At 42.6% G+C, this 18,361-nt stretch overlaps 1 protein-coding gene across 2 annotated transcripts; it reads right to left on the reverse strand.

Annotated features, from left to right (window-relative positions):
* Positions 1 to 439: 439 nt before the first annotated feature.
* On the reverse strand, positions 440 to 17,628 carry CD59 (CD59 molecule (CD59 blood group)). 2 transcript variants are annotated; one of them, XM_031943127.1, is made up of 4 exons: positions 17,483 to 17,628; positions 6,440 to 6,527; positions 4,554 to 4,658; positions 440 to 1,344 (listed from the first exon to the last, which is right to left on the reverse strand). In XM_031943127.1, exons 2-4 carry the CDS (start codon positions 6,507 to 6,509, stop codon positions 1,148 to 1,150), a joined length of 372 nt encoding a protein of 123 aa, XP_031798987.1. In that variant the 5' UTR covers positions 6,510 to 6,527; positions 17,483 to 17,628; the 3' UTR covers positions 440 to 1,147. The 2 variants fall into 2 exon arrangements, with proteins under 2 accessions (XP_031798987.1, XP_031798988.1); XM_031943128.1 differs by lacking the exon at positions 17,483 to 17,628 and adding an exon at positions 16,478 to 16,575.
* Between the last annotated feature and the right edge of the window lie 733 nt (positions 17,629 to 18,361).

The raw sequence follows: 18,361 nt of genomic DNA on the forward strand, positions 1-18,361 counted from the left end.
TTATATTTAATTTATACTTTAACCTATTTAACAGGTATTGGTCAACCTGCCATCTGGGGAGGGGTGGGGGGAAGGAAGGAAAAAATTGGAACAAAAGGATTTGCAACTATTAAGTGCTGAAAAATTACCCATGCATATATATATATATATCTTGTAAATAAAAAGCTATAATAACAATTTTTTTCCTAAGGTAAGCTCATGCTCAGGTAGGTGGGAGGATGGCTTAATACAACTGTAACAGATTGATTTTGGCTTTGTAAATGCTCCCACTAAAGTCCAAATCCATCTTTAGTTTGAATCTTAAGGTTGAATATGGAAAGGAACCCTAAGGATCTAGTTCCCCCAAGATGCTCAAGTTTCAGTTAAATGTCTCTCTCAGGGAGAGATATCTTTGAGAAGGATTAATTTCTAGCTCCCTTTTAACATTTCTCAGTTCAGAACCCATTCCAGTCACAATGAAACAAGGATTTTAATGACACTTGTTCCCTGAGCAGGGTATATCTTTAAGCCAGGTTAATGTGTCCTTTCCCTGTGGCTGAGGAAGGAATGCTTGAAAACTGACTCAAGAGCCAAAAGGATGGACCTGGATAGTTCATACAGTGATGGAAGCATGATTGTTTTTAAAAATTTAGTCTTAATTTGAAAGCCAAAGAATGAGAAGGCACAGCAACTCAGTCAAGATCATCGATGTAGATATCTGGGGAAGTGGGAAGAAATGCCACATGGGAATTCTCATGGTTATCCTATCACCCAACATATGAACACAACTTTAGGGTGGAGGGTTAGGGGAGCCCAGACAGCCTGAGGAAGCCTCCAGAAATAACAAGTTATCAGCAGCTATAGCGTTCTTTCCAACACTTCAGAATTTAAAATGCCTTCTGAGACAGGAGGCTTGTCTAAGGATGAGAATGGTACCCACAGAGATTTCATACACTCCTCCAAGGACAATTTTTGGATATCTGCTTCTCAAATGAAAGGCTGTAACTAAATCTCTTTCTCCTATACAAAATGCACTTAGTAAAAAGACAGAATACTTGAGATCTCATGGGATGGAAATGGAAAGTCACTCCCCCCCATTCCAACACTGTTACCCCCCACTCCTCCCACACACATCCTGTTCCTCAGGACTTTTGGTCTTTCCATTCAATTAAAATAGGAAGTTCACAACCAGCACCACCAGTAGCCCAGAAATTATGGATGCTTTGCTGACTGTGATCCCCATCCCTGCAGTATTGCAAAGGTCATGTTGGCAGCAGTGATAGTTGGTAATTTCAGAAGCGGCTTTTCCAATATCATTTATGTTGCATTCATTAAATTTCCAACATCTTTGGAAATATTTTCCATCTTTAAAAAAAAAACACAGAAAACAAGAGTTATAAAAACAAACAATTAAATATTAAAGCTATTGTTTCCAGAGCTCACAGAAAGGGCAAAGCAAAGTATGGATAAATTTATATAAATTCATATTTATTTATAATTTTTCTTATAAATTATTGATTATATGATATACATTAATCTATTTTATATATGTACATATATACACATTTTAAAAATCTTGATTTAGAGCTAGAAAGGATCTCTTAGATATCCTCTAGCCCAATATTCCTCATTTTACTCATTAGAAAACAAAGAGTTCCAAGCAGTTAGTATCTTGCCAAAGGTCATACAGGGAATAAGAAGCAAAGTCAAGATTAAACTCCGACTCCAAATCCAGTGTACTTTTCACTATACAAAGGTATGAGCACAAAGGTGCTCCCAGAATAGAAATTTCCTCCTCCAAATCTGATTAGCAGCTCATTTACCTACTTAGAGAAGGGTTTGGGGGCACTGGAATATCAAATAATTTGCCCATAGCTCGAAATGTGCCAGAGGCAAGACTCAACTCCAAGACTAGCTTACTCCCATCTTGCTGTGAATACCAACCCATCCTTCTGGCCTCTCCAGCTCCCAGCCTGCTTCCATTCCTCTTCTCATGGTGAGTATAGGATGACTTGAGTTGCCAAATCCCTACTCCCAATACTATACAAAAAGACCACAGATAAAGAAGGGTTCTCCTTCAGAACCCATTCCAGTCACAATGAAACAAGGGTTTTAATGATACTTGTTCCCTGAGCAGGGCATATTTGTAAGCCAGGTTAATGTGTCCTTTCCCTGTGGCCAAGGAAGGAATGCTTGAAAACTATTCTGTCCTTGTTCTGTTCTCTGGAACCAAGTAGAACAAAGTTAATCCCTCTTCCCCACAACAGCTCTTTACTTGAAAACCGAGATCCCATCCCCATTAACTCTCCTCTTCTCTAAGATGAGCTACATCTGGTTCCTTCAACTAGCGCTACATCACATGACATGAATAAAAGCCCTTTATCATCATAGTTGAGGCTCCCTGAAATGAGATCTCCAGAAATAAACACAATATCCCAAAATCGGACTGGCAGATCCTTGAAGGCAGAGTCTGTGTTTTGCATCCTTTTGTATCTCCCAGTGTTTAGCACACACATACAGTAGGTACTTAATAAATGTTTATTGATTGAGGATGTATTCTGACTAGTACAGAGGGCCTTGGGATTTAAGGAACAGAAATTCTTGTCTTTGAAATGAGAAAGCTACAAATTAGACTAAATTCCTTTGTGTGGATTTCTGGATCTTCTCCATATTTGGGAAACAACCACTATTCACTTTCTGGTTTTTGGGGGGGGTACCTCCACTCTCTGGATTTCCACAATCATTCCTGGGATACGCTCCTTCCATGAAACTGACAACTAGTAAGATTCTACAGAAATCAGTCAATTTGACTCCCAAAGACAAGAGCCTGGAGTTAGGAAGCCCTGAATTTAAATCCAATCTCAGACACTAGCTGACACTTTGTGACCTGGGCAAATTATTTAACCTGTCTGTTTCAATTTCCTCGACTGTAAAATGGAGATTGTAATAGTATCTACTTCCCAAAGTTGTTAGGGGGATCAAATGAAATAGTTTTAAAGAGTTTAGCATAGTACCTAGCATACAGTAGTTGCATAATAAATACTTGTTCCTTCCTTTCCCATTTCATTTGACAAAAGAAAGGTGGAGTAAAAAAAAAGAAAGGGTCCCTATTCTAGGTAAACAGGAAGTCCTATTATTCTCCTTCACATGCCCTTAGCTTTATTCAAACTGGTCTCACCAAATGAGTTACAGGAAGAAATAGACAATAAAACTATACTATGGGGGGACCTCTGCTTTCCTCTCTCCTAAGTAGATAAATCTAATCATAAAATAAATTAAAAGTTAAGGAGATGTATAGAATTTTAGAAAAGTTAGATATGATAGACTTCTGGAGAAAGTGAATGGGAATAGAAAAAAATTATATCCTTTTCTCAAATGTACATGGCACCTTTCTAAAAACTGACCATGTCCTAGGGCATAAAAACCTCATAGATAAATGCAGAAAAAGAGAAATATTAAAGGCCACCTTTTCAGAGCACATTGAAATCAAAATTATATTTAAAAAAATGTCCATAGAAGCCTAAGTTAAAGGTTAACTGGAAACTAAATTATCCAATGCTAAAGAATGAGTCAAAGAACATATTATAAAAACAATAATTTCATTAAAGACACTGATATTATTGATACAACATACCAAATTTTGTGGGATGCACCAAATAAGTATTTAGGGAAGAATTTTTTTTTTTGCCTCTAAATGTTTACAACAATAAAATAAATTAATAACATATCAATAAATTGGGCAGAGTAACCAAAAAAAAAAAAAACAAAACCCAACAACAACACTAGATAAAGAACAAATTTTAAGTCCCCAATTAAACATCAAATTAGAAATCCTGAAAAATCAAAGGAGAAATTAATAAAAGTTAATTAATTAATCCTTCTCAAAGATATCTCTCCCTGACAAGAGACATTTAACTGAAACTTGAGCATCTTGAGGGAACTAGCTCCTTAAGGTCCCTTTCCATATTCAGCCTTAAGATTTAAACTAAAGATGGGATTTGAACTTTAGTGGGAGCATTTACAAAGCCATAATTAATTAATTAATTAATTACTGCTACTACTACCATGATAACCAGCAGCAGCACTACTATTACTATGGCTACTAGTACAACCACTGCCACCCTATTAGTACTAGTATTACCACTCCCACCAGGACTACTGATGCTGCTGCTATTAATTCTACTACTACCACTATTACCAGCAGCACTTCTACTACTACTTCTGCTACTAGTACAACCACTACCACTCTACTAGTACTACTTGCAGTATCATCACCACCACTATTACTGCTGCTGCTATTTGATTTCCCAAGTGGCTCTACCAGCTGGAAGAGTAATAAGAACAGTGATTAACAGCGACCCCAGCGCCTTATATTATTAATCAGCACATTATTAAGTTGATCCTCTGGTCCCAAGAAATGGTCAGTAATTGGAGCAGGACCAGAAGTATTTGAAGTCCTGGCCTGATCTTCCTAAGTGAGCTGCCTTGGAAAATACTGATCCCAACAAGGTGTAGCCTAGTCTACATTTGTGACTATGAAAGAGACATTTAAAGCAAGAGAAAGGAAAGCTTACACGACATAAACCAAAGGCACGCGTCTTCGTCAGGTTTACAAGTAATGTTCTCGGTACAGGATTGTGTTGTAGGAATCTCACACTGGTAGCATTTCAGAGCATCACCTGTAACACACAAGAAAAACTAACATCAAGGACCCAGTAGATTGGCAAAAATTTAGGACCATACAATGATAGATTTAGAGCTATAAATGGCTCTTAAAATCTAAATTTTTTTCATTTCACAGATAGGGAAACTGAAGCAAAGATAAGTAACTTGTCGAGGATCATACAGCTAGTAAGTCTTTGAGGCAGGATTTGAAATTAGATCTTATTATTCTGGGATAGTAAGAGAATAATACAATTCTATCCTTGCTTTAGAGATTTAAGACTGCCAATATGAGTGCACCTTTGTTCTAATTATCTTAACCTCATTAAACTAAATGATTTCTAGGGGTCTGTTCAGCTCTAAATCTAGGATTCTATGAGATCTTCCCGCTTAAGAAAAAAAGATCCTCTGAATTCAAGACATTGGTTTTGCTGCATTTTATATAATCAGGTCTATCTCCCTGACCATTCTCACATCCCCATCTGCAAAACTCCAAAACAACCTAAATGACTAAACCATGTAGATTATGAATTAGCTTTCATGGAATTCAGCCCCCTCAATTTACTTATTAATGGAAACTAAGGTCAGAGGGATTTAGTGACTTGACCAAATTCAAGCAAGCCCTAATTAACTGAGTTAAAATTCAAACTCAGATCCTGTGTGTGAAGCTCAAGTTCATTGCTCATTTTGTATCCCACCTCAGTTCTTTCTGGAGTAGCTTTTTCTCTGTTCCTACTCCAACTATTTAACTCATGTCTTCGTGATTCCAAACCCTGCTCTCCCGATACCTATACATGCACACAAATACTTGTCACACATGTTGTGTGTGCATGTAAATATGTCATGTATATATTGCATGTACAACTACACGTGTGTTGTGTGCATAAATATGTTCTAGGTACCATACACCTATGGATATTGTGTCCACATATCAGTATCATAGGTATATGTGCATACTGCACATACATACTGTGCTATACATTTGTAAATATGTATGTGCACGGTACCTACTTGAGCACAACGCACTGCCATGTGTAGTATTAATATTGTGCATTTCTATGTCTGTGTGCCTGCATATACACCCGTGTCCATTTGAATATATTGTATGCATGTGTTATGTTGCAGACCTATGCATACATGTGTGTATTGTATACACGTCTAAGTGCTCTGTATGTGTGCATACACGCGTATATTTAAAGGATGTCCTCTAGACCAAAGCTTCTTTAACTGTGGGTTATACTCTATATGTGCAGCTGAATGTGAGGGTCATGAAATTATGATTTGTTATCAGTAAATGTTTGATTCATACACTTTCTATTTTATTTGTCTGTATAGTTGGGGTGATGTCAAAATTTCTTGGGTGAAAAGGGGTGGTGAGTGGGAAAAGTTTAAGAAGTCCTATATAAATTAGAGATTCTCAAATGGGCGGGGCCTTTGGGCCCGCTCTGGTCCCACTTGCACACTGTGCACAGACAGGACAGAGCTATGATCCAAAAGTGCTAAGAGCCAGCTTCGAGCTCAGGCTCTCCAGAGACTCTTCATTGCTCTTTTTTTCCCTCCCTTTGCTCTTGCCTTGCTGCTCTGTGCCTGCAGATGGGCTGGTACTAGAGGAAGAGATCATTAACAGAGACAGGTCCGTAACAGAGGAAGAGACTGTAAGTAAGCATGGGACCACAGCAGAGGAAGGGACTGTGATCCAGGGAGGAAGTGGACCCAAGGTCAGGGCCGTCCTGTGGCCTAGTGCTATAAGCGAGGAAGGTGTCCATGGGCTCTTGGCTCATTCACAGAGCTGACCCACCTTGGCTCCAGAACATCGCCAAGACCAGGAGACCGAACAGGAGATTGCTTGTACTGATGTTCCCCATCATGTCGAACTCTTTTAGGACCTGAAAAGGTAAAAACACACATCGCAGAATAACTCCTCAGGGGTTAAAATATCCATTTGGTATCCAGGACAGCTTCTAGTTTAGAAAGGAGACAAGAAACTGGCCTTTTCTAAACACTTTTTGTTTCTTCTGGGCTTTCTTCTAGATTATAGATTCTACCTACCTATCCACCTACCTAGATAGAAATCAAGAGAGAGAAGAGTCCTCAGAATCCATGTAGTCCAAATCTCTCATTTTATAGACAAGGAAACTGAGGTCCAGAAATCAAGTGATTTTTTTCTAAGATCCCACAGAAAAATAGCAGATATGGGATTTGAACGCTGTATTTGGAGAGACGAGAGCTAATGTTCCTTCCGTGCACCAGCCTGCCCCTAGCAGCATGTCAAAAATAATCATCCCATCTGACATTTTGCTGGACTGTTTTTCCCTGCAATCTTACTCCTGCCTTACAACAACCCTAAGAGTTATTTTAGATATCATTAAAGTGATTTTGCAGATGAAGAAACTTAGGCACAAAGAAGTAACACTGACTTAGCCAGCATCACATACCTAATAAGTGTTTTGGGTCTAACCTAACTCAGATCTAACTTCAGTAATTCAGCTCAGGGCTGCAGTGTAATTAGGGATTTTTGCACCATAACATGCCTTATAAACCAACTTTACTTGTGACAATATTAAAAGGGATACATTTTAAATTAGACTCAAATCAAATATTACTCCCTTTTTTCTTCTGAGTTCACTGTAACAACTGGAAGCACTTGGCCAGCAAGCTGTCCCAGGAGGAAAACAGGAATTGTGCTAAAACCTCCAGGCTGACCCTTTCATGCCCAGAATTAGAAGTCAACTCAGTAATTCAGGTCCTGGTCTTCCTGAGCCAACCAAGCACAAAGGCAGCTCCCAGTCAGTCCCTTAAAGGGAAACCAGCTCAGTCTAAAAAAATCGGCGCCTTTCCTACAGCTGAAAATGTCGGGCAAAGGAAGTGAAAGCCAGGCCCTTTGATGGTACCCACTTCATTCTTTCCCACCTATCAGTTTTCCTTTGACTTGGAAATAAGAAGCCAGATTGGAAGAAACAGAACAAATCCATGAGGAGATTTAAGACTTCATTTAGTTCAAACTCCATATCTTATAGAAAAGGAAGCTAAACTTCTGGCCAAATGACTGTGCCAAAGTAACAGCTAATTAGCAGTAGGATCAGAAAAAGAAACAAGTCTAACTTAGTGGACAAAGGCTGCTTAACCAGGTCTAGGTGCCTGCTTCCAGAAGCCTGAGGAATAAAAGGATGAATGAATTCATTAATTAATTGGAGGGGTAGAGTTGAAACCACCCCACCTCCACTTGGCTCAGGTGAGAACACAAGTTGATTGTTCATTACGTGTGAACACAGTCTAGACACTTCCCTAGGTTCCATCTGGATTGGCTGAGGGCCTCATTTATGCCCTCTGGGGCTCCATGAAACTAGCCAGTTTGTTGGAACAGGGGAATTCCCATAAAGGAACGCCATTCCAGTGAAACTCCTGGATAGAAAGCACTCCTAAGGGAGAATAGTCCTTCTCCCAAGACATCAGCTGCCTCCTATCCTGATTTTGTCAGAGAAAGGTCTTAGGGGAGTTTAAGCTTCTAGAGGTCTTTTGAACTTCCCATCTGTCCATAGGTACCCTAGTAAAATCTCTGAATAACATGGAGACAAGGACAAAATTGCACAGACTCAAGGCTTTGCAAAGAATTCCACATGTAACGGCATTAAGACACGAGCAAAAGGACTTCTAAGAACCAAGGTTTTTGCTGTTTGCTAGCTAAGCTTAAACCTATTTTTCCTAGACTCAGTATATACTCATAAGAAACCTGGTCACAGACTTTAAGGCAAGGGAAAGTTTTGTACCACTTATCTTTACCATTACTATTCCTGCCCTTACTTAGTAATATTCTTTCTGAAAAGATAATTAAGTCTGGCCAACTAACTGACATAATCAATAGTCACGGCAGCAGGCACCCAGGCAGGGCACATGAACCTTGGCACAAGAAAAACTCTTCCCAGTTCCTCAGGGCTATTTCCCTCGGCTCTGATGGGACCAGAAACTAGGCTAAGGATCTGTCAGTGTGCTAAAAATAAGTTTTACTAAGTGTGTATTCTGCACCAAGAAATGAAAATACAAATGCCAAAGACCAGCTGCTTAAAGAGCTTCCACAAAGGGAAGATTGCGTAGTGGCCATGGAAGACTATTGGGCTCTGGTGAATCCTGGAGAGAGTGGAGTCCTGGAGAGACACAATAGGGTGGGAATATTGTGCTCAGTTTTGGGAACACCAATCAGGATTTAATAAGGCATCCTGAGAAGGCAGGATATTGAAAGGTGCTGGGTGGTTGAAAGAGAGGGGGACGCTGACTTTGGCCAAGAAAAGGCTCAGGGATGGCTTACTAGCCATCTTCAGGTATTTGCAGAACTGCTGAAGGGCAGCGCCAGTCTGGGAAAATAAGGAATATAATTCTAATCTCTGGGAAACCATGACTTCTCTCAACAACTAATTTCCACACTGAATCAATTTCCCTGTCCGGAAGTATCCCCTGGCAAAGGCAGAGCCATAGGATGGGTGGTCCTTGGTCTGACTCGGAATGGCATTTCCCTTGTTCTGATCTTTTTTCAGTATCTAACCTTTCTGTTCAGATGAAGTTCAGCCCTTCATTGTTCTATAGTCTGACTGGGTTCACAGACTGATCCTTTGGAAATAAGTTGGCAGGGGCAAAGTTAAGTTAACCAAAGCCCCAGAACAGCCCTTAAATTAGCAAAGCTTGGACAAAGGAAGTTAGATAGTGATCTGATCTGCCCTTCCTCTCTGCTCTGGTTTCTCTAATAAGAAAAATAAGGATTTCCTAAAGGGGAGAAACAATAAATCTGAGTCATTGTCACTGGCCAGGGAAAATCTAGGAAACACCTTTAAATCAAGAAAAAAATCTAAATTGCCCATATTTTCATCTTTTATTCTTAAGCCTGTCACTGACATAATGAAGGTGGCCAGAATCAGCCACCTTCTCTATCTAGCTGTCTGAGGACTATTCAGTTTCCAGCCCTCTTTCCTCCCCCCTTAATCAGATCCTTCCAGGTTTGGGTCCCCAAGAATGGCTGTAAATAAATAAGGGAAAGGCATTAGAGCTGAATCCTTGGCTAGAATCTCCTCAGTTAAGTCTTTGCCTTTTCACTCTTTATGTTGGGATGGGACAAGCTGAATAAATTTCTTTTCCCTCTCAAAGTTCTTGTTAAGGATCCTTGAAAGGAGGGAAAAAAAAATCACTAAGTTTTAAAGCTTGCAGGGAGTTAAGTGGTCATCTTACCCAACCCATGCCCTACAAAAATCCTTCCTAAAAAAAAAAAAATCTAAAAAGATTTGCCTTCAACTCTAGCCCCCAGTAACAGCTGCTGGTTACATCTGGAAAAAAAAAAAAAAAAAGAAAAATGGTTACCCAACCTTGGTGTGAGAATCTCAGTAAGAAGAGATCCACCACTCCCAGAGGCACTCATTCTACTTGGGGATTGCCTGAATTGTTAAGAAAGCTTTTCCAGACGGGGAGAGTAAATTGATGTATTTGTAACTCTTCCTAATTGTTCCCAGATCTGCCCTCTGGGACCCAACAGCAATCATTCAAATACTGAAGATGGCTAGCAAGCCTTCTCTTCTCCATGATCAGCATCCCCTCCGCTTCAACCAACCTGATGCCTTTCAACCTTCTACTTGTCTTTCTCGGGATGCCTTATAAAATCCACGTTGGTGTTCCCAGAACTGAATATAATATTCCAAATGTGATCTGACCGGAACAGAGGGCAGCAGGATTATCGCCTCTCTATTCTTGGAAACTGCCTCTCAATGCAGCCAGACCTTCATTAGCAAAAAAGCATCTAGATCCCATTGCTGATTCATGTAGACTTGGCAGTCCATTCACACCCCCGGATCTTTTTCAGGCAAAGTGCTATCTGAGGAGGTATACCTCTCCATCTTGTATTTTAATAACTTCTAGAGAAGGTGACAGGAAGGACTTTTGTCCAACCCTTTTTTTCCTGGCTACCCCAAGATACTGAGATGTAGAGGAAACAGGGATTTGCTGAGATCATGGAGGGGTCCCTCTGTCATTTCATTCCCTGGCTCTGTCTTTAGTGACAAGAAAAAAAAAAAAAGTTAAAATCTTGAAGGGACCTGACAAATCAACCAGATAAACCTTTCTATTTTACATATGAAGAAACTGAGACCCAGAAAAAGAAAATGTCTATCCAGGTTGTAATTCACAAGTGGCTAAATCCTAGCACAAGAAGGAACTTCTGAATTACTTTCCTGGCCCACATAGGGAGATATTACTTCTACAATATGCTCAACTTCCCATCAAATATAAAATTTAAAAATGTTTCTGGACAAAACAGGGAAGTAGAAGGCTTCACACATGACAACTGAACACAAGCAGAAGTATGTGTGAGTTCACACCAGGGTAGTGGGAAAGGATGTACAAAACTACAGCGGTCCATCAACTGCGGAGGGACCTCTGAAGCTATGGAGAGGCATCATGACGCAGTGAAAAGAGCACTGAAGTTGGGGGCACATACCTGGAGTTTAATTCAATGACCCCTTGATTTATCTACAATAAATAAGAGCTAGCACTTATATAACTCTGAAAGGTTTACAAAGAGCTTTACCAAGATCTCATTTGATCCTTATAACAACCTTGGGAAGTAGATGCTTAATTATGATAGGTAGATGCTATTATGATACCCATTTTACAGATAAGGAAACTGAGGCAGACAGTAAAGTCATTTGCCCAGAATCACACAGCTGGTAACCATATGAAGACAGGTTTTGAAATCATTAAGACGAGTATTCGTGATTCAAAGCCCAGTCCTCCATCTCCTGCACCATCTAGCTCAGGCATCTCTAATTATTAGGGATGTTTCTGTGCTTGGTTTTCTCTCTCCTGAGATCAAGACTAATTTCTCTGGAGCTTCTCTGCCCCTTGTTTCTAAGTCTGTCCTGGGGGGTGAAATAGAGTCATCCCTTATACGTTGTAAGGGTTTAGGGGTGTGGTACCTCCACATAAGCCCCTTGCTTCTCAGTCTGTCTCCAGGGATCAAATAGTTATCCCTTATACATTTTGCGAGTTTAGAGGTATGGTACCCCCACATAAAACTTTTAGCTTCCATCTGTACCTGATCAGAAATATGAATTTTTTCTTATTCTTTTATGAGATATTTATGGTAGCCTGTTTAGATTAAGTAATTAGTTATGGTTCTATATTGTCTGCTGGCCTTCATTTGTCTACAGCTTCCCTAGAACTCCACCCAAATTCCCAATTATTCTCTTTAACCAACCCAACAATAGATCTAAGCCCCGATGAAAAAGTCACAATGTGAAAGGAACAATTAATCCTTAGTCCAGGTGACAATCAACCTAAGCAATGGCTAAGAAATGTCTACTTTCAGGCTTGAAAGAGCTATGTGTTGCTGGCTGTGGCCAATGTGTTGGTTTATTTTCCTGTACCATATTCTTTTGTTACATCAGGGAGGCCTCTATAGAATCATCGGAGTATAACAGCAATATATATTTTTAAGAAAAGCATCAGAACATAAAAGCAATATTTTTAAAAGAGCATCAAAAAGACAGCTATCACATCTTTCCTAAAACTCTCCATCTACTTCATTTCCCAATGGCCTCCAGGCCTTTCTTGGCAAGGACCTTCTAAGGGACCACCCAGAACAAAATCCAATGCTCTAGGTAGGCACAGATTGATCAAGGCAAAACACAGAGGGGTTGTTTCTTTATTGCTGCAAATTTCATTCCTCTTTCTCCAGCCCAAGACCTAATTAGCCTACAAGGGTCTGCTTCTTAACACAGAATTAGACTACTTGGAGACCAAGTAGCTGGCAGGATGGAGGCTCTAAGCAGAATGGCATTCTCTAAAAATAAAAGCTTTTCTCTGGCACAATTTAGTGGCAGGGCAATGACAAAAGACTAGAACCAGGAGACCAGCCTAGTCTAACTGCATCATTTTATAGATAACTCGGAGGAAAAGGAAGCCAAAACAGAATGCAAACTCCGATTTTTCACATCTCAACTCTCCCCTTACACCACACTGCCAAGCCTTTTCACTTATTTGCCATGTGATAGTGGGCATAAATGCCTGCTCCGTTTCTAAGTTCCCTCACTAGTAAATTGGGGCTAAAACACAAATATTGTGTATTTGATTAAATTACTGATTACCTAGTACTTTATAAAGCACTTTTATAGGTCATAAAAGTGAACTGTCATTATTAAATCAGCCTAAAGTTTGAGGAACAGACAGGGATCATGTGAAAAATCTACCTCATCTTGCAAATAAGCTAAGTGAAATTCAGAAAAGGGAAAGAGAATTCAGGTAGGAAGGATAATAGCGAGCAAAATGGGAGAAATAAATGCAAGTGAAACAGGAATAATTTGAGTGATTTCCCTCTTCTCTATCATCTATCATGTCCAGGACAGAATGCAAAGTCCTCTGTTTAACATAGTCCTTCCTAAAAAGAATCCCAGACTACCTTTGCAGGCTAATTGCAGGCTTCCTCATTCCGATCAAACTGACCTCTACTAGTCTAATTCTCTAAATATAAAATTCCATTTATTTGCGGAAGAAGGCATTAAATCTGGGGTCAGAAGACCCAGGTTCAAATCTCCTCCAGCTTATTCCTTCAATGACCTGGGTGATTTGAAGTATGTCCCATAACCTCCTTAGGTCTCAGGGATGGGGATTGCGTTATATAGTGTCCAAGGTCAACCAACCATCAATATATGGTATGAGCTCAACATATTCCATTTTTAACTGGGATGATTATCTAGAATTTTTATCTTCCTTCAAGGTTAAGCCCACTTACTTGCATTTACATACACACACTTTTTATTTTTCATATTTTGTCTTTACTCCTCTGCGTTTTTTTGCTATATAGCCCCTAAAGAAAGTAAGCTCCCTTTGCTTTTTTCTGCAACACCTAGCCATTAATTCATGCTGCTGAAGTGAATGAAGTCAAGCTGTCTTGGAGTTTCCAGGGCAGTGGGATCTTAAGCAGAAGGCTAACCACAGCCCCAAACATATCGTCTAAATAAAAGTAGCCCTCGGCTGACTTGGGGTAAAAACCGAGGAAAGAATTCAGAAGTCTGGCCATGGCTTTGGCTGGCCCTCGGCACATCGGAGTTGCCTTCCTGGTCCACCTGTGCTCTGAGAACATGATGGAGGCAGAACCCAGGGGAATCTACTCTAGTCAAGGACCGCTCAGCTGGAGAAGGCTGCCATCCAGGAGGGACTAAATTGGGATCCCACAGCCATAATTCCTTGTTCTGCTACTTTCTTCTGATGTTATCCCAGGCCAGTTCCTAGACCTTCAAAATGAAAGAATTGGTCTGAATTCTGTCTCAGATTCCTTCTATCTCTAAAAATCTGTGACCTGGTATCAGAAATATTGTGCAACGATCAATTATGACCCTTTGAACTCTTCTCAGAAAGACAATGATCCAAGGAATCTCCAAAAGACTAGAGATGGAAAATTCCATCCACACCCCAAAAAAGAACTATGCAATCTAAGTGCAGATGGATGCATGCCATTTTCACTTGTTTTTGTTCTTTCTTTTGCATGGTTTTCTCCTTCTAATCTGTTTCTTCTTTCACAACATGACTAAAATGGAAATATATTTAACAAGATAGTGTGTGTATATATATATATATATATATATATATATATATATATATATATATATAACCTATATCAGATTGTTTGCTGCCTTAGGGAGATGGAAGAAGGGAGGGAGAAATATTTTGGAACTAAAAATCACACAAAAATCAATATAGAAAATTATCTTTAAGTAATTAGAAAAAATATTAAATGCAATAAATGAATGAATAAATAAAAATCTGTGACCACGTGATCTACCTCTTGAGCAACAATTTTGCCAGGTCCTTCTGGCAATTCAATCCTTCCAGCTTCCTAAGGCAATCCTGTTTCCCGGCTCTCATTAACTCCCTCACCCACTCCTCTCCACAGCAATTCCAAAACATTCTCTTTTTTAGAGTCTCCCATACTTCCTTCCCTCCCAGACGAAGACCTCTACTCTTATTTGACTAAGAAAACAGATCATTCCATGGGAGTGCCATCTCTTCCTCTTCTCTTAATCTTAAAACTCTTTGACATCTAAAGTAGATCAGGCAGCCCAGTGGATAGAGTGTTAGACTTAAGAGTTAGAAGATGTGTGTTCACAACATTCTATCATGTGTTTTTAATTGCTTTTATTTGTCACACAGAAGAATTTAATCTGGATGACTAAATGGGGGCAGATTTGCCTCATCTCAAGAAATAACTGTGATATAATAATAAAAGTATCAATAAAAATGTTTTTTAAAAGCAAATTAGTAAATTGATCCTTCTTCCAAGAAACCGAGGAAAATGCAGTATCAAGAGATCTGAAGTACCCTATGGAGTACTTCATGAACACCTTCAGTCTGAAATGAGATTTAAGATTATCTACTGTTATGTTATTCAGAAAGAGGGGAAGATACAGACCTTAATTTAGACCAAGGCCACATGGGAAGTTCTCTGTTGTTACACAAACAACCCATAATAATCCTCAAAGCCACAAGACAAAAATTGTACCTACATTCAAGTTTAGAGATCAAAAAGCTTAAGGCCATCTAAACACTCACCTGAATATCATAGAAATTATTCTGCTAAAGTTACAAAGGCACAATGTGATCCAGCTAGCTCCATTTGATAATTGTCACACTCTTTCCTCCTTACTGAGGTTCACTTATTCAGCCCATTAAAGATTAAATGACTCAAGAGTTTGCAGCCTGGAGATGGAAAGAGGAAGGAGGGATGAAAGGTTGCCTGCAGCCTAGATGAGTTCAAAGGTCCCTTTGAGGTATAAAATCTATGATTTTATTCTACCTACAAAGCAAATTCATCCTCAGATCTTCCTATAAAATTGAAAGGACCCTTCTACCAATGGACGCCTGGCTTCAAGACTAGAAAACTTTAAGAGTTTAAAGAGAAAAGGTGTTCACCAAACTTTGCTCCTTTTTGGTTTATTCCATTCCCTGGTTGGAATTGGAAAATTGGGAGTAATTTCACACCTATCTCTAATAGTAGAAGTGAAAAACAAACTAAATAACAACTGTAACCCTCTTAGCACAGTAGCTGGCACATAAATGCTTATTCCTCCTCCCTTCCATCCACTTGGTATCTTCCCAAGACATCCTTGACTGGGCATTTCCCCCCAAAGTCTACATTTAAGTCATTTCTTCTGGTTGGAGTTCAACTCTGCTGATTCATTGAAGTTGGACATCTGTTTTTATCTCACAAAGAAAAGCTGCAATGAAGCAAATTAATTTTTCTCGACCAAATATGGGCGTTGCCTGTTCCAAGACCAGCGTACCCACTCCTCCCCCTTCCCTCCCTAATAAATACCAATATCTCTATACAGCAGATGGTGTAGGGGACTCTTTTTTTGCCTAAGAAATTTTTACACGGCCCCAGGTATATAAAATAGGCGTACAAAGCCAGGCATTTTGAGGTAATAAATCATAACTTCACGGTCCCCACACTGTGACAAGACTTCATACAGGGTTATGAATCGGTTTAAGAAGCTGGGAGGTGGAATACAAAATGATTTCTCTCTCCTCAAAGGTTCCTTCTCCTTCCCGACACGGAACCAGCATGGTCCGTTGGGAAGTGGGTGGATTTGGAATGAGAGCAAAGTTTCCTTTCCTGCAAAATTAAAAAATCGGCTCCATGAGCACTCGGGCAGCTTCCGGTTCTGGTAATCCATGACCCTATCGGTGGTCCAGACTGGGAAAACCGCAGCCTCCTTAGCCCGGGATGGAGAAAAAGTCTGAAAAATAGGAAAGCAGCGCGCGTACCTTGAGCCTGCAATCATTTAATTCTCACAAAATTTCCCACCTGGGTGCTCCGTCAACGGAAGATCACAGCATCCAAGGCAAAAGGGCCCGCTCCTTTCCCAGTTTAGTAAAGTGCTGGTTTTTTCCTGAAATCCTCTCCGGGACCTTCCGTCACAGCCGGGCAGATCCCTTCTTTCAAGGCGGCAGCTTTGAGGGGGCACTTATCATTGGGGAGGGGTAATCGTGTAACTCAAAGAGCGGAAAAGGGCGGAAGAAGTCTCCCACTCCCAAGCCCCGCTTTTGCTCAATGGGAAAAAAAGAGAGCTCCGAGGTTATCATTTCCATCCCCGCTGGGGGAAGGAGGGTAGCCGGAGGGTGGCTACGGCCGCGCGGACACAGACGCCTACGAGGGATAGCTCGCCATCTAAAAGAGATGCACACCTGGTGGGTCGCAGAGCTGACAGGGCCGGAACCCAGGGCCCGCCCTCGACGCCAGCCTGCTTCGCGCACCAGCACGGGGCTCTGGACCAGAGCTCGGGCCTCCCGGTTCTCCCCCGCCCTTCGGACTATCGGCGGGTGGGAAATGCTAGCGCGGCGACGCCCCGTGGGCTGATGGGGTTCCTGGGCCCTGGCTTCGGGGCCGGCGGGTCCCCGCGGAGCGTGACGGGCCCGAAAAGCCCGGGGCTCACGGTCTGCCCGGACAAGCGCGCCGGGGAAGGCAGGCCCGGGGCTTCGGGGCCTAGGTTCCCATGGGCAGGTCCCCCCCGGGGCGGCTCTCGTTAAATGGGCCTGAGAGAGGCGGGGGGGGGCACTCCCCCGGGGCGCCCTTGCCCCTGGGCGAAGCCTGGCCCCGGGGGGGGTCGGGGCCGAGGTCCCGGAGCCCCGGAGCCCCCGTTTTACTTCGGGGGCGTCACCCAAGGAGCGCTCGCGCCTGCGCCAGGAGCGGGGCAGGGGGCCCGTGCCCTGCCCGCAGGTGCTGCGCGGGGTGAGGGGCCAGGCGCCCCGCCTTCTTCCCCGCAAACCCCCGCCCGGCTCCCCGATCTGGACCCCCGGCGCCCGGCCTTACGTGAGAGGGCGAGAGGCGGCCGCTCGCTCCCGGAGCGCAGAGGACTCGAGAAACGGCTGCTCCGCAGAGTGAGCGCCGGCGGCTCAGGCTAGCGTCCTTCTCGGGGCGCCGTGCCCCGCGACACCCGCCCCCCGCCCCCGACAGGCCCCGCCCCGACCTCGCCAGGCCCCGCCTCGCTCCCCCGTTGTTTAGGAAATAAAATCCCTCCCCCACCCGGACAGCGGCGGCTCCGACTCTGGACCGTCCGAGCTCGGTGCTGCGCCTCCCGGGCGCCGCCTAGCGGACGCTCAGGGTCCGGCAAGACCCGCGGCCCCTGTGGAGGCGGGGCCGGCGGCAGAGCCCGATTCTTCCCCCATCCCCAGCCCGACGGGGGATACCTGGAGATGCGGCTGCCGGACCATCAGGGACCTGGCGGGCCTGTAACCCAGTGACCAAAAACTCGACCCCACGAAGGCGGCCGCGTCCCGCCCGCTAAAGGTTTAAGTGGTCCGGCAGAAGCAGCCGGAGTTTTCCCCGAGAACTGGTCCTTTCCTACCGCCCGAGGGAACCCCTGGTTCCCCCCGCCCCTGCACACGGAGCGCGGGCTGGGCGATTTCACTTGTGTAGAACTACCTGGAACCGCTGAGGGATGGCGGGATGGGAGCACGGGACTCCCGAGCCCAGGTCTTCCTAAGCCTTGCTCCCCACCCCCCGCACTGGGGCAGCCTCCACCGATCGGTGCCTGCATCTGGCTGCCCGGCCCGTTGGCCCGTCCGCCCACCCATTGATCCACTTTCCTCTTCCTGGGTCTGGCCATTCCTTCCAGAGGCACAGATCACTGTGCCTCAATTTTCCTGAAAAGCCCTATGACCAAAGCCTCTGGCTCACTGCCCTGAAGGT

The sequence above is a fragment of the Sarcophilus harrisii genome, chromosome 6 (assembly GCF_902635505.1).
Source record: "Sarcophilus harrisii chromosome 6, mSarHar1.11, whole genome shotgun sequence".
Taxonomy (NCBI): Eukaryota; Metazoa; Chordata; class Mammalia; order Dasyuromorphia; family Dasyuridae; genus Sarcophilus; species Sarcophilus harrisii.

Coding starts and splice junctions, on each gene's coding strand:
- CD59 (XM_031943127.1), bottom strand. CDS start 6,509: ATGATGGGGAACATCAGTACAAGCAATCTCCTGTTCGGTCTCCTGGTC. Junction 4,659..6,439: donor GGCGATGTTCTGGAGCCAAG/GTGGGTCAGCTC, acceptor TGTGTGTTACAG/GTGATGCTCTGAAATGCTAC. Junction 1,345..4,553: donor GTGCCTTTGGTTTATGTCGT/GTAAGCTTTCCT, acceptor TTTTTTTTAAAG/ATGGAAAATATTTCCAAAGA.